This window comes from Leiobunum rupestre, chromosome 3 (assembly GCF_980474605.1).
Source record: "Leiobunum rupestre chromosome 3, qqLeiRupe1.1.hap1, whole genome shotgun sequence".
NCBI classification, from domain to species: domain Eukaryota; kingdom Metazoa; phylum Arthropoda; class Arachnida; order Opiliones; family Sclerosomatidae; genus Leiobunum; species Leiobunum rupestre.
In genome coordinates this window covers 68,386,459-68,403,532 of record NC_143386.1, presented here as the reverse complement: position 1 = coordinate 68,403,532, position 17,074 = coordinate 68,386,459, and the positions used below count along the sequence as shown (strand labels likewise).

General features: G+C 34.1%; 2 protein-coding genes across 3 annotated transcripts in view; both read left to right on the top strand.

Moving 5' to 3' along the window:
* Nucleotides 1-366: 366 nt before the first annotated feature.
* Nucleotides 367-17,074, top strand: part of LOC149954450 (uncharacterized) — a 46,416-nt gene continuing 29,708 nt past the window's right edge. The window contains exons 1-6 of one of the 2 annotated variants that reach the window (XM_090169067.1): nt 367-443; nt 1,000-1,070; nt 1,136-1,231; nt 1,624-1,821; nt 11,225-11,437; nt 15,985-16,182. In XM_090169067.1, coding sequence (XP_090025193.1) covers nt 1,168-1,231; nt 1,624-1,821; nt 11,225-11,437; nt 15,985-16,182 — 673 coding nt within the window. In that variant the 5' untranslated portion in view covers nt 367-443; nt 1,000-1,070; nt 1,136-1,167. Of the gene's footprint in view, nt 444-965; nt 1,071-1,135; nt 1,232-1,623; nt 1,822-11,224; nt 11,438-15,984; nt 16,183-17,074 lie in introns of those variants that run through there. The other variant, XM_090169068.1, reaches the window with a different exon arrangement.
* Nucleotides 6,439-8,534, top strand: LOC149954451 (uncharacterized). Its single transcript, XM_090169118.1, has 2 exons — nt 6,439-6,793; nt 8,307-8,534. Exons 1-2 carry the CDS (start codon nt 6,439-6,441, stop codon nt 8,360-8,362), a joined length of 411 nt encoding a protein of 136 aa, XP_090025244.1. The 3' UTR covers nt 8,363-8,534.

Here is a 17,074-nt window from a genome sequence, read left to right as displayed (position 1 = left end):
TTTTAAGTACTCGGTTTTCAAAGATAATAATTTAATCCACATAAAGATGATTAAAATAATAAACCCGTAAAAAAGCAATTTTGACCATACAATTATAATATTTTAAAATTTAATGTCAAATAAAATGAACTTTCAATTGTTTATAACATGAACGAATTTACGTTAGCTGGGATTATCTGGGTGCGATTTGAGACTCGGCTTTCGTGTAGTCTCCGCCTACAGCAGAGAGGGATCTTGCCATTACGAAGCGAGCGGTGTGTCTTCCCCCTTTAGCTGTCTTCCCCCTTTCACTGGGAAATAGAACAGAATACATCACATTCTCATTCTTGTTTTAGTTAATATGAATGTTAAATAAATTTGTCAGTAGTAAATAATTAAAGGACTCTTGTATTAAATGTTCGCCTAAAAGCAAAAACAACGAGCCGTATTTGTCGGGAACTTTGGTAAATATTGAGTTGAATAAAAAAACGGTAAAATAAAAGTTTGTGCTTGATAAAGAAATGTCAAATCTTCGCGACTATTTGGAACATAAGAATACAGCTTTCGCCACTGATGTCAGTTTTCATCATAGTATATAATTAACTCTTTAAAACAAAAATCAATTACTTAATGTTACGTGGTTTTTCCTTTCAAGCGACGATGTAGGTTTTACCTCTGTTTTACCGACAAATGCTGACGCGGAATTTTAGCAAATGAAAATATAGAGTTAATCAGAATATATCACAAAGAATATATTAATTTGTATTTCAGCAGAATGACTATTTTGAGACACACCAATATTCCCTTGGGCCGAAAGGCGGGCGGGGGGGGACGTCACTCGCGTTGGACCACGTAAGTTTTAAGTAACCAATGAGATGCCGGGTTGGTTTCATTTTTTAGAGGGAAAGATTTTAAGGGGGATTCGAAGCGACCCTCAAAATCGTCTCCACCTCTTCATTCTCCCTAAGCTCAAATAAACTAATTATTGCTATTATTTACTATTTCATTATCGGTCGCCAGGCACTACTTTGATTTCTACAAGATAGTGCACGTCTTCGTTTTTCGCTAAACCCTGGGAACTTCTAATAAAAGTAAGTTCTAAATAAGTTATGTATTTTAACCACTAAAGTTTATTAAAAATAGTCATTATTTACAGATTAAAGATTCTAAACCTAATATCGAAAGACCATGAAATTGTTATTACTCAGTTTCATATTGGCGGTTCATGTCATTTGCTCTGTGATGTGCGCAAGTTAGTAATGAAGCCTGGTTTTTTAAAGGCTGTTTTTAAACATACTAATAAATAGAAGATAATAATGAGAAAAATAAAATTAAATAAAATATTTATGAAAGTGAAAGGGTATAGTACAACGGGTATTCGGTGCGGAACACCAACACTACCAATATTGGTCGCTCCCTCCTATGGCTGCAACCTGCAGATATTTCAAGTCAAGTCAAGTTTATTAAAATAATACATTGAAGTTAAAGGGTCAAGCCATCAAACGACTTAAAGTCCTTTCGGGCGTACGGAGCGGGTATCTTCGATATTTCCGAACCATTTTAGCATTTATTTTAATTTATCCAAAACGAATCTCTCTGTAGAAAACCTGGTTTAACCGAATGTTGCATTTACCATTATTACAGCCTGTAGGAAATTGAATGAAAAAGAAACCGTCACTGTTAATGGAAAAATACGTTCTTGTAAGACTGATGCGAAAGGCCGGCAATTGGAGTGTTCCGTAGACTGCGATCATAAATTTATTTGTGTAAGAGAAAAAACCTCACTGGCCAAGTGCGACTTAAAGACGGGAAACTGGATATTTCCGAAATGCTTATTAGAAGGTAACTAAATGAATGAATTAATATTTATTGACCCTTTAAAATCCGAATCCATTTTGTCTCACGTAGGTAACCATTATCCGGGTCGCCTACATATTTATTCAGTTTACTCTGTTTCTCACCAAAAGTGGATATTAAAACAAAAAGTATACTTCGTCACCCTTTCCTTGCTCCATGTAACCTGAGAGATCCCTTCTCAGGGCCAAATTGCTTCCATTCCCCTTTGCGTAAGGTTACTATTGACGGTCATCGCGCAGGGACATGCGAAAAAAGTCTTTTAAATATAGAGCCGATAGATTTTGCTTCCTAAGAGAATTAAAGAAAAACTAAATCGCCTTTAAATTTAAATTCGTATTGAATCGGAGTTAATATATAAATTTAATCTTTAGGGAATTAAAAATATTTTTATTTTATTTACAATTTTCTTTTTTAAAACTATTGGTCACGTGTCTTACTTTTCAAGAATAATTTCGTTGTCGGTTACTGTAGGTAGGATTTCGATTCGCGAAATTAATTTAATTAATGCCGCGGAAGAAAATTCGGATTGCAAAAATCAGCAAACTCAATGTAACACTTTTACAGTTTTTAAAGATTTTCGTGATGTAGGACTACACACTTTTGAAACTAGGGCAGTCATAACTCATAACTCATAACGTCAAATAGCAAAGGCCCAGATAAACTTATTCAAAGTTTGAATAACTTTATCTAAGCCTTTGCAATATCGCCCGTTTGAATTTCAAACGGACGATATTGCAAAGAATCTACGCTGGTATCGCTAGTGTCGGATCGTACTATTTTGGACAAGAAAAATAAACATATGACGTGAGAAAGCTAAAGCCTGATTGGTTAGTTCCAATAGGGATAAAGGGGAGGCCTCAGATTACAAAAGGTGTACGGCCAAAGGCTGGATTCGAATATCAAAGTATACTTTTGGTTTTAATATCCACTTTTGTTCTCACTCGTAGTTGGCTGCTTGCATATAGCATATGTGTCTTGCCGCGAGCGAACTTCCAGTGAGAGACTGAGTAAACCGAATAACTATGTAGTCGGCCTTTAAGGGTTTACCTTACGGTTTTGATTGGATGTTCTTTACGGTTTCCCTCATGCCTACCATTGGCTGTCCTTAAGTGTTTCCCTTCCGTAAACCTTTGAATATCCTTAAGGGTGTTCCTCAGTCATTTCATGGGATACCCTTAAACGGTTTCCTTTCAATTATTTTTTGAAGCCTCTAAAAACTGCTAATTGTATGGAACTTTTAAGTGGTCCTTAAATTACATAATTATTAAAAATGTGTATTATTGCTATAAAACTTCACCAGTAGTAACATGATTTGGTTTAATCATAATTAACAAATAATTCAATATTTAAATTAAATAAACATCATTATTAGTTCTGTTACCAATAATAAAACACTTAAAATTTCTGAATTTTCGATAATATCATTTTCTAGAAGAATAGCTAGAACGAGCAATTTAAAACTTTCTGTATACACAGTAAAAGGTGCATTTATTTACCATTATCCAGAAAATAGTATCCCTCTGGATTGAAGAAACTAGAATATTGCTTTGAACAAACCCTTTCAGAAATTATGAAGCATCGATGCGAGCTTCGGGCAGGGTTCTTTAAAAGCAGCATTGATGGTTTTACGAGTTAAAACGCCTAAATTACCGTTATTTCCGGCAAAAGCCAAAATTAAACCTCGTACGGACCCTAGACATAGTCAAGTTTCGCGACAAGTCATAGACCTCGCCCAGTCTTTTTACGGGCCCTAGATGTCATCTTGTTCCGTTGCGAGCCCTAGAAATATTTTCACGCCGCTACAAAAGTTAATAATTTTTACAACCAAAGTTAATAATTTTTACAACCAAAGTTAATAATTTTTACAACCAAAGTTAATAATTTTTACAACCAAAGTTAATAATTTTTACAACCAAAGTTAATAATTTTTACAACCAAAGTTAATAATTTTTACAACCAAAGTTAATAATTTTTACAACCAAAGTTAATAATTTTTACAACCAAAGTTAATTTTTACAACCCAAGTTAATAATTTTTACAACCAAAGTTAATAATTTTTACAACCAAAGTTAATAATTTTTACAACCAAAGTTAATAATTTTTACAACCAGTCATGAATAGTGTATATCGTCGGAATGCCAGCGCCACCACAATGTGCTCGTTAAATAATAGAGACAGTATATTGCTAGTCCTTTCTCCTCTCCAAACCTACGGAGCAACCAAAATTGGAGGCTTCACCTCTGAACTGCACTTAAGAACAGAGACTACAAAGTTGCCCACTACGCGAATTTTATCGGTATTCAACGCGTCCTTTTTTTTAAATTACGCCACGGTATCGTAATTACATAATAAAAGTAATTAAAAATCAATTGCAGACGTTCGAGCTCTAATTAATCACCACTAAGCCATATGGAATTGTACCTAGTGAAATGGTTCCAGCGTCCATATTATTATATTAGGGGGCGCCAAAATTGCAGCTCGCCCCTGGCGCCATTTTCTCTAGCTACGGCCCTGAATGATTCTACGGATACAATACGTATTCATTTTTAACCCACTTTTCTAAAAAAAAAACACAATTTATTTCTAAAATATATTAAATTTGGTCCCCATCTAAAGCCCTTATTTTCCACTTTGGTGCCATTATGAATATTTTTGATGTTGGGATACTCGTTATTGATAAAGAAATATTGAAATACGGCACAAATTGCGTTGGAAAAATGTACTTAACAATGCGATAAATCTACCTTAAACATTCATTCTCATATAGACAATATCGGTCGATTGGGAATAACTTTCTTATTGATGAATAATTGTGTCGATCGCTTCATTATATTAATGAATATCGAATAGAAATGATTTATTGATCGAGTGAGAATTCGGTCCAATACAAAATCTCGTGGATTTAAAGGGCTTGCCTCATCCCCTGAAATAAATACCTTTCTACGCCCTGGTACAAGACAGTCAGTGTTCCATTTGTAAATAATATCTCTTTTATTTTTAAGGTAAATGACATATTTACTATGTACATATATGAGTGTATTAAACTTATAATTTTTGGTCAGATAGCTAAAGGTTTAAATGTAATTTTCCAAAACTTGACGAATATCAACATTTGCTCGAAAATTTGATAAATAACACGGGTTAACTAATTTAAATTTGAAAATAAATAAAAATTTACTTTGTCAAAGGAAAGAAAAGCCAGAAACCCTCTTCAATTGCAGATCTTCTTGCGCCGCTCTTAAGTCCACGAACTATAACGTTGAAATCGTAGCGGATATGTATATTGCCTATTCACATTTTTTTTAAATCTACCTATTAATTTATTGTAGTCTCATTTAAAACCTTCAAATTTAAAAATAACTACATTTAAGTCGATGCTTTTCAGACAGAATCGCTCATTTATTAACTTCCACGGGTCGAAACATAATTGTTGGTCCGCTAAAAGTTCACGAAAGGGTAGAAAACTAGAAATATACTGGACCCATGGCCCCAAAGGTAATAGAGAAAAGGAGTAACAGGTCCCCCACTCTACAAGCCTAAATGTCGACCTGTCCGCAAAACATTCAGAAAAAGTACAAGAGAGTTTCCGGTTAGCTTCGTTTTGATTGGCCTAGCGACGCCGACGCGCCACCTATTGATAAGAACAAATATGAAACCAAATAGATAATTATTTTGAAGTTTTGATTGTAGGATATATTTTCAGCATTATCAACTGCAGTTTATTAGACCACAATTTTATTAATTTAAAACTTAATATCATTCTGGGCAGGTAATTTAAATAGCTACAGTTGTTTATAATGTAAATTTAAGTGATTTGAAGAGGTGTTATTGTAAACCCTTGGCTTTTTATTGAACATATCATATAACAATTAAGTTTTATTTCAAAGTGATAAAATAACAAAGGCAGTGCAAAATGGTATGAAAACATTGTATCTATCTGTTGAGCACCCAAAAAAATAAACTAAGTGGGTTGCGGTTCAATAATTTCCCTTCACCCAAAACTGAACGTGAAAATGTGAAGCATGTGGACGTAAGGGCTTCATGATATCAAATGTGAATGGCTCAACATACATAAGTGGTAACCATTTTAACGTCTTCATTGGGCTTACAGAAGACAACCCAGATCAGATTCCATTGTCAGAGGTTCTAAGCCCTGAGCTACTGCCATTATTTTTTGTTGAAAAATCTATTTCCGAATAAGTGGTAATTCAATTTCTCACCAATCTAAATACTAAATTATTTCAATATTACCTACAATATTAACTTTTTTAGCTAAATAATTTTATCCAAGAAACACCATCAATTGAAAAGGGAGTTCAAAACGCAGAGGTAATAATTTTAACTTTAATTCAAATATGCTTTAATTTACTACAAATATCAATTTTTGTAGGATGAAACTCCTAAACCCAAGGAACGAAAATATATGGAACGAAAGCAGTTATGTTTACAAGGCGAAAATCAAAATATCACAAATACTCTCAACTTTTCATTAATAACACCACCTATTGGCTGGTGCATGGAATTCAAATCTAATGGTATAATCCTTAGCCAATACAAAAATGATGTAATCTTGTTGCGGTGCTTTTTTTATAACCCGCAAAAATGGATATGAAAACTAAAGCTTTGGGTGTTAATTTAGCCCCGGAAAAGCTCTTGGAACATTTTGCCATGGAAACTAACAGTGATATTTACAAGTTCCTATTAAAAATTAATGAATTCAAAGTTTGTCCCGGGAATGATGATGATGACATGGTTTTAATTTACAAGTCGCGTATCAAAAACAATCGCAAAAAGAAAAGCCATTATTCAGAACAGTTAAATTCGGATTATAGTAATGATTGCCATGGTTTGATTCGAGAGAGAAAGAAGAAATGTCAAGCGTGCCTTGTTCACAGACGAAGTTTAAGAGTTTTGAGACTACATTACCGTGCCAAAGCATTGACTAAGATTGAAGAAGGTAAAGTTATATTAAAAAAACATGCATCTAATAAGAGTAAGCGAAAATCAAAAACCAGACTTGTATTAACTGAAAAATCGAAAATAAAAGAGATTTGTGCATTGAAGCGACTGCTTAAAGCTCAGCTGCAGAACGAGAAACCAGGATCTTTCATGACTATTTTTTCGGAACAGCAAATAAGAGCCCTTGAACTACCGAAATTTGGAAAGAGGTGGGATGAGAAGTTTATTAAGTGGTGCTCTTATAAAAAAAAACAAATCCAAATCAACGTACGAGGCATTAAAAAGTCTCGAACAATTTTATTGCCAAGCGTTAGGACATTATACAATCATCGTCATACTGTAGATAACAAATATGGTTTCAGTCAAGAGGTTTTCGATTAGATGGTTGAAGAGACAAATATAACTAATCCCGGAGATAAATATTTTGTTCTATCATTAGATGAATGTGTGTAAACCCTGATATACTTAACTTATAACTGGTTTTAAAGATATTAGTGAGCACCACAACACCTTAGATAATTTGGAACGCAAGGTTCAATGTGATACAACTTCCCCGCTTGCAACCTACATCTTACAATTAATGATTCGTGGGGTTACAAACAGAATCAAAGTTCCATTTGCTCATTTTCCAACACCTGGTGCGTCAAGCAGCGACCTCTATTGTATAATATGGGAAGCCATCAGCTGGCTTGAAAACTCGGGATTTCGAGCAGGAAATTTTTCCGCATGTATGCCAAAGTGGACCAAAACTATGAAGAACCCTTGTGTACAACAAAATTTCATGCAGATGATGAGCAACGAAAGTTGTATTTAATAACACATGCACCGCACCTTATCAATATTTCGTACTTTATGGAAGAAAAATGAAGAAGTATCATGGAAAGTTAGCATGCATTTGTAGTATACTCATCTTAAGTTGAGAGGTTAATTTAAGCATGTTTCAAAATTAACTTATGGGCATGTATATCTAAATTCATACTCTCGGATGAAAGTGAACTACGCTGCGCCGGTTTTGAGTGAGACTTTTGCCTCGGGAATTGAAACATTCAAAAAATATGATATACATGTAGTAACCACGAAATTCTTCACAATATTTAAAATTTGTTGGACCTGTGTAATGTTAAAAACTGAAACGAATCCCATCGCTTTAGAAGATCCAAAAAAGACCATACGAATATGTGTATGATGAAAGAATGAAAGTAATATCAAAATTGCCATACAAATTACATTCTTAAAACTTTTAGTGGCTGGAAGGTGATTTCATAAAGTATTTGGATGATTGGGAAGCAGAGGTAGCTGATCGTCCTGGGAAATTTTCCAAAACTGAAAGAGACCGTATGCTTTTAAGTAGAGATACTATAGAGGGTTTAAGAATGACTATTAAATTCAAAATTTTGTTTAAACTACCTGGTGATAAATATCTAAACTTTCATTTTACGACAGCCAATCCTACTCAAGTCACTTCTCCTATTAATTATATAGAACTGATTTTAAGGGAAATTTATCTTTAGCTCTTTCAACGGAAGCTGTCGTTAAATTTATACTGAACAAAAGTGCCAGCACTTAAATCAGGACCCACTCGAACAGCATTTTGGAAGGCACCGTGCTGCCGGAGGAATAAAAAGTAACTCATCTGTTTGGCTCTTTCAAGCAAATATTGATAAACTTAAGTCTTTGGTAGATCTTGCGCTGGACGCAACTAATGGAAACACCAAAAATCTGGATATTTAAATTTTGTATTGAATATTGGTTTGTAAATAAATTTTTTATTTAAGTATAATTTTTGCGTTAAAAACTAAATTGAGACATCAATCCCTGTTTAACAGCTTTAATAATTTTACAGTCAAATATCCTTCATATTTATCAAAAACAAAAATTTCATGCATATGGTAAAATTAAGTTGAGATCAATTCCCATATCACTTATAAAGCTAAGATTGTTGCTTTCAGGTATATATAGCGTAGGAACTGTGTCTGAGATAGCATTAGGTGCTGAGGCTGCAAAACTATTAGTGTTATTGACTTTTTTGACCCCGACTTAATTTCAGTTTTGGTGAACACCTCTTGAGATTTTTTTGGTACATTTTATTGACTAGAATTATTTTCTTTTAGGTCTTCGCTCTTAGCGATTCTTTAGTATCATGTTGGTAGTGTTCTAGCACTTTTCGCGTCAAATATTTCCATCTGGTGTTTCAAAAGGTGTCTAGCACAACGAACAACCATATTTCTTCATTTTCTTGACATACAGATTTCCAAAGCTCTCGAATATGTCTCATTTGCATGATATGTCGTATGGTAATTTTTTAAGTCGTATGTTTCAAATTTTTGGAACTTCCAACTCATAGAAGAGGCCTGAAACTTTTTGATTTCAACAATGGCTTGGTAAAAAGTGTTCTTAACTTTAATTAATCCTCCTCGTGACAACTTATTGATCCTCTCCTCAAAGCCATCATCCTCATCCACATCCTAGCTGGCCTACTCCGTACTATTTCCAATTTGGTTCCTAATGATGTTTTTTAAAGTAACTTCTGTGCATTTTTTCTAATTTGTTGTCTGGCGGTATATCCAGCCATGTGCCAAATAACATCCCAATTCTTTCGTGTTGGTATATTACCGTTTGTAACTTCAGCATGTAGAACGACTATTTGTAGAAATCTCGATACTAAACTATTTTATAAATAAATAAAAATTTAAAATGTTTTTCAGCAATCTATTTTTTCTTTCATCAATGCAAATTTTGCTCCATTCCATATAAAAGGTATCCCTTGACGTGAGTTGAGTTGTTGTGTTGCAACTAATCTCCGAAATATATGAACAATTTTTTTATCTTAGTTCTGGAATTTCTGGCTCTTCATTTTCTTTTCATTTAGGAAGAAACTGACTTACAGCTTCGTTGTCAATTTTAAACATTTTACGTTTTCCAAACAGGTCTTCATTACTTAAGTTAACTGCGTAGCTAACAGCACCTGAATTAATTGATAGTGTTAAAATAACACCTTTTAATTGGTTTTAACTCTATTAAATTATCACCTTTTAGTATATACGCCTTTTTGAACATTTAATTTCCTAAATTATTATCACAGCAACGGTTCAATAAGATTCTTTTTACAAGCAAATACAAGAAGAAGAATACGAAAACTACCTAGCAATTTCCTTTATTCAAATTCGCAACGTAAATGACGTCATGCCGGAAGCCCCTTTGTAGAGGCTTGTACCACAAAAGAGCAACAAGTTTTGGAAATCCGGCCACTTCTTTCCTTTATTCTATTTGATGGCTCGTCACGGAAAGTGGGAAAATACCTAAGATATAAAATTTTTTCATCTAGCTCCGTTGCAAGCCCAAGACATATTTCCACGCCACTACAGGCCATTCGCCCCAAGATATATCCTGTTAAATTCCAGTACGACAGTAGTGAGGCATTGGTGCATTTAAACTTGATTTTTTTTATAAACACCTTATAATTTTAATGAGGTCAAATCCCTAACTAAACCTAGAAGTACAATTCCAAATATTTATTGAAATCGATGGATCAGAATGTGTTTCATCACACTATAGCGTTAAGGAAATAGCTTCCGCTATAAATTGAATTTCGAACTTAGGTGACTCTCGTACGACTTCTTGAGTATGGTTTTCAAAACAAGCAAAAATTAAATACCTAAACATTGATTTCCAAAAATTGTCCTCGTTTTAATACATTTTTATTAAAAGGTTTAACTTGGAAATGACGGTAATTGATGACGCTTGAAAGTATAAATTCCGCTGCCCAGATTCCATTTGAAGCATTACGGAAATATAGCAATACTCTACAACCATAATAAACGTTTAAGCAGGATATTTATAGAAAGGGCGTCATTTCTAGAACGGAAATGATACCATCGTATACCATCTATCATAATTTTATCGCTAAAAATAATAATAGTCCCACTAGAAATCCGCGAAAGTGCGATGAGAAAGGGTGATATTTTCCAATCTTTTATGTCTTCCCCCTTCAAACTACGCTTCTGACAAATGGCTTTGGCTTCTTCTAAGTCAAAAATTAGAAAGTGCAGAATCCATGGATTAAATTCCATCGAGGGGGGATTGTGCAAAATATAAGTATCGTATAAGTGATAAAAAAAACCCAAAAATAAATCTGAGATACACCATTGACTGAACTTAGCCTTAATTGCGCCAAAAATCGGAAAACCAGTTCAGTGGTAATTTCATACTTATTTATATTGTGTATGATAAAAATAAATAGCGCGTGTTCGTTTTGTCTTGTTCAAAATTAAGTGTTCCCCTGTCACCGATTTTCACCGTTAGGTTGCGTTCGGCGCGGGTATCTTCGATATTACCTAGCCATTTAAACATTCTTTACTTAATTAATCCATAACAAATCTCTCTGTAAAGAACCAGCTTTAACCGAATGTTGCATTTACCTTTTTTACAGAAATACCGGGTACATTCTGTGAGTACTTGAAAGAAAATGAAACCGTCATTGATAAAGGAAGAATAGGTTCTTGTAAAACTGACGCGGATGGCCGCCAATTTCAGTGTACCGTAGATTGCGTTGATGAACATAGTTTTGAAGATGAAAAAAAAGAACTGGCCAAGTGCAACTTAAAGAAGGGAAAATGGACATTTCCGAAATGCACATTAAAAAGTAACTTGACAATTGAATGAATGCATATTTATTGACCCTTTAAAATCCGAATCATTCTTGTCTCAAGAAGGAAACCATGATCCGGGTTCGCGGGTACTAAACTTTTCCGTTGGCTATCCTTAAGGGTTAACCTTACGTTTTTTATTAGATATCCTTAAGAGTTTCATTTCCGTAAACATTTGATATCGTTAAAGGGATAATGAAAAGACTATCGAAACTATATTCAATCGATATATAATCCAGACATAAGTACGAAAATTATACTCACAATGTTTTGTCGATTAAATTCAATTTTTAATTAGTTAAAACCTTCGGGGAAAAGGGGCCTTGTCCATTTCGGCCTCTTTCAACGGTATCTTCCACGCTTGCTCCATTTGTTAACTAAACAAATCAGAACAAAATTACATCACCTTCGTCGCAGCAAATGATAAATCTAGTCTATTTTTATTTCCGAAAGAGACAGTCAGTCCTCGTAACAGTTTTACCTTGCTTAAGCCTTAACCACTCGTTTGTAAATTTCTACCAAGTTTTCCAAAATATTATTAATTTATACCGCTCGGAGCATTTCCCCAACAATAATCCCCCACAATTTTATCTACGTTAAATTCCCCCCCCCCAAACGGATTCCCTCCCTTACCACAAATCATCATTGTAACAAGGTTGTGGATCACAATTATTTGGATTTTTACGGTGAGATAATTAGTATTTTTTTTAAATCGTAAATTGTTTTATTCCGATATTTTAGTTTTGAAATCGTTCCTTAAATTTTTTGCTTGCTGTTTTTACATGTTTTTTTTTGTGAGAGTTGAACTGTTGAAGTTAGTATGGAAGAGAAAAATTTTGGTGTTCAACCATATATGTTTGAACCCAGGTTATCCGAACATCGAAGGGTCTCTGAAGAAGATGAGAATGTAGTTAGTGTTGCTCCTAATAATGAACTTTTTGGAAATACACACTGGTTAGACTGGTTAGTAATTATGCCAAATTCTACACACATACTATTTGCTTTAAATTTAAAACCTAAATTTCTTACCATAAATTTAAAACCAAATAGGTGCAGATGCAACAATTGCATACCAATGTACAATAAACGTACTCTTAAATATCCAAGGAACCCAATCTTCAGGTTTCCCTAAAACTTTAAACGACTGCTTTCCGAGTTGAAGATCCTTGGGAAAGCTATGCAACTCTATTTGCTTTTCTTTTGTATTCTGGCGAGTATTGTTACAGTTATAAACTGCAGAGATATTTCCTCCTCCTCCAGACATCATTAGAAGTTCAATCTGGTGTTTCCTCTGTTAATAAAATCTGAAGCAAGTGTTAGAAAATTCAATACCTGAATTTTACAATTTAAAAAAAATATCTCACCAAACAAATCCAAGTTGTTCTGATACTCTTCCGGATTGGCAGATTTTTTTTACTAAAGTTCAATTCCCACAAAAAAAAACAATATACAATTTCAAAAAACACCAATTAGCTCATCGTAAAAATCAAAAAAATTGTGATAATCTTCAAGATTGGAAAATTATTTTGGGCGAGCTAAGGCCTAGGCATCCACAACCTTGTTACAATGCGGACTTGTGGTGAGGGAGGGAATTTCACGTAGATGAAATTGTGACGGATTATTGTTGGCAAAATGTTCCGAGCGGTAACAATTAATAATAATTTGGAAAACTTTAGGCTTAGGCTTAAGCGAGGTAAAAAGTTTTGAGGACGACACTGTATTTGCCAGAAATAAAAATAGACTAGATTTATCATTGCCTGCGGCAAAGGTGATGTAACTTTGTTCTGATTTGTTTAGTTTAACAAATGGAGAAATCGCGGAAGATACAGTTGAAAGAGGCCGAAATTTACAAGGACTATTTTCTCCGAAGTTTTTAACTAATTCAAAAATGAATTTAATCGACCAAAAATTATGAGTATAATTTTCGTACTTATATTTGGATTAGAAATCGATTAAATATAGCTTCTATAGGCTTTTCATTATCCTTTTAAGGGTTTTCCTGAGTCATATCATGGGAAACCCTTAATAATTTTCCTTTACATTATTCATAAAAGCCTCTTGAAACTGCTTAATGTATGAAACTTTTATGTGGCCCTTAAATTACGTTATTATTAAAAATATTTAATATTGCTAGTTAAAACTTCACCAGTAGTAACATGATTTGCTTTAATCAAAATTAACAAAGAATTCAATATTTAAATTAAATAATCATCATAATTAGTTCTGATAGATTAGTAGAGAATAAAAATTAAAAGTTAATAATTTTTAAAACCAAAGTTAATAAGGATTTGGTAATATATATAGATTAAAACAAAAAGAAGTTTAAAGTTACAATAAAGGACCCGCGAAGCAGATTTCTTCCAGAAAATGTTAAAAAGCTCTAAAAGAACCAAAGATCAATAGAGTTTAACATTGGAAAGTGGAAGAAGAATATCAAGCAAAAGCCCCTGATAACAAAGAGTTACAATCGGAAAAATGAAAGCTTATCAGATCACTCCGATGACTAAGAAATAGTTTATAATAGTTTAAGATTTCTGAATTTTGTATAACATACTTAATAACCACTTTTTAAATTAAAAGTTATTTTAATAATTTTAAATAAATCCCAACCCGTCTCGATCCAGTTTTTCGTGGATTTAATCTCTCCTAATCCAACCCCCGATACAAACTAAAATTTCTTCAGAATTGCTGAAATTTACAAATTCAAGAGTTCCGTTACCAATAATAAAACCCTTAAAATCTCAGAATTTTAGATTTATAATTTTTGAAAAGAATAGCCTGATCGAGTAATTTGAAACTTTCTGCATACACTGTATAAAAGGTGCATTTAATTACCCTTACCCAGAATATAGAACCCCTCTGGATTGAATAAACTACAACGGTACTTCGAACCAGTGTCGTAAATTGACCAATGCACCCCACGCACCGCATTGGGGCCCACATTAACCAAGAGGCCCACCAGTTCCTTCGTTCATGTCGAAGGTTTAAAAAAACGACGGTTTAAAAACGTTACTAAATAAACGAAGTATGCATGTATTTGTAAGTCCAGTAACTAAATAAGCGGCGCTGTCAGTCCGTCACATATTACCGTAAATTCGGTACATTTATAAGACCAGTAACTAATTATTAGACGGTCTGACGCTCAAAAAGGTTAATTAATTCATTTTCTCCGATTTTTCTCGGAAACGTCTTAAAGGGTACCTATTGTTCTTACAGTGTACCACTAAACGACCATAGAATATTCTATTGCTAACGCCTTTTTCGCCAAATAGACCAATTTAGTGGCGCCCGTATATGAATTTAAGCCCCTTTAAAAGGAATATAAAGTTATCTTCTTTTTCCATATATTGCCAAAATATTAAACCCAAAAAAAATCTATTTCTATGCTCTTTGTAGTATTTTTGATATACCTTGCCAGTTTTATGAAAAATCAAGTTTCAATGCCAGTACGACAGTGGTGAGCCATGGGTACAATTAAACTTCCTTTTTTTATAAACACCTTATAGTTTTAATGAGGTTAACTCGCTAACTAAACATGCCACTACAATTCCAAATATTTATTGTAATCAATGGATCAGAATAAGATTCATCACATTGTAGCCTTAAGAAAATAGTTTACGCTATAAATTGAGTATCGAACTAAGTTGACTCTCGTACTACTTAAGTATGGATTGTCGGAACAAGCAAAAATAATAACATAAATATTGATTTCCAAAAATTGCCCCGGTCTTAATACATTTTTATTAAATGGTATAGTTCGGAAAGGACGGTAAGTGGTGACCCTTGAAATACCTAATTCCTTTGGCAAAAATCCATTTTAGGCATTACGGAAATAGAGCTATGTCAAACTCTACAACAATAATAAACGTTTAAGCAGGATATTTTTAGAGAGGTCGTCATTTCTAGAACGGAAAAGTCTCATTTCCCAGTTTGAACTAATTTACATATAAAACAAACAAAACACAAAATTAAATGAAACAGATTATTTCAACGTACCAACATAATTTGATCTTCTGCATTGGTTATTATTGCCTTATATTTAAACAGAAGCTATGTAATATATTTAAATTTTAACATTTAGTAGATGGCGCTTCGTAATGTGATTTTCTTTACTAATTTAACCATTAGAACTAATACAATTAACTACATATAAGAAGTTTTAGGAATGAAATTATTTTATGACACCATCATATTCAGACTATCATAATTTTCACGCAAAAAATAATAATAGATGTCGCGAAGAGAATGGGCGATATTTTCCAATCTTCTGTGCCTTCCCCCTGCAAACTACGCTTTGACTTCTTCTAATTGCAGAGATTAGAAAGTGGAAGAATCCATGTTTTAATTTTCATCGAGGGGGGATTGTGCAAAATGTAATTATATAACCAACGTTAATAATTTTGAAAACAAAAGTTAATAATGTTTAAAACCAAAAATTAATGTTTAAAACAAAAGGTAATAATTTCCTAAACTAATTTATCAAAAATGAATCTCTCTGTTAAGAACCGGGTTTAACCGAATGTTGCATTTACCATTATTACAGCCTGTAAGAAATTGAAAGAAAAAGAAGCCGCCTTAGATAATGGAGAAATTCGTTCTTGTAAAACTGACGCCGATGGCCGGCAATTGGAGTGTACCGTAGACTGCAATAATAAACATGTTTTTGAAGATGATAAAAACGCTTTGGCCAAGTGTGACTTGACGACGGGAAAATGGACATTTCCGAAATGCATATTAAAAAGTAACTAGAAAATAGTATGAATTAATATTTTTTAACCTTTGAAATATAGACCCTAGAGGAGGTAAAAGTGTGCAATAAGTGGTGGATTTACCGGGGAGTCGGGGTCCAGCTCTTGTAATCCATAAGGGCGGTGGCGCACTGGGAGATTTTAGCTCAGTTCAAATGGTGATATCTCCACCTCCGACTTCGGTCAGGTTTGGGCTGGAAACTGAGCTTCGTCTCAGGCTAATTAAGAGGGTCCGTGCAAACTGGCCGCCTCGGTGGATTGGGTTGCCTGCTCTGGGGTGGCGGGCCTCCGTATTAGGGCACGGTGGTTCTATTTCCCGACCTTTTGGAGAACACCGGGATCTCCGTTACCACCTGTGCCGGATTATGTAGACCGCTGTGTGCCCGTCGTTCCCCTTTAGGAGCTCACTCCAAAGGGTATGACTCTTTACCTACGTAGGTAGGGTGTCGGCTGGAGTTGTTATAGAATTCACTATTAATCCCACTGTTGTGTGCGAAGAAGGAAATGGTCCACACATTGCTGCACCTTCTGCTGGGTTGAGTGGCTTGCGTCAAAGGTGCCACCATCAGTAGTAGGGTACTTCTACCCATGCTGGATTTGTCACCTTTCCGTTCTTGGGGACGCTGGCGTAGAGCATTATGATGATAGACCTCCAGTAGTATGGCCCCTGTTACAAGTTACACCGGGCTATAAATTCTGACACACTGACCTTTGAAATACGAATCCATATTTTGTCTCAGGAAGGAAACCATTATCCGGGTTAGCGGGTACAAACAACAACAAGCATTCAGAAACTGCAAGAGATAGAGTTGCGAAACTTTCGAGTATTATTTCTAATGTTGGATCGCTTTAAATCCTAAATTTCAGAAAAATCAGAAATAATTT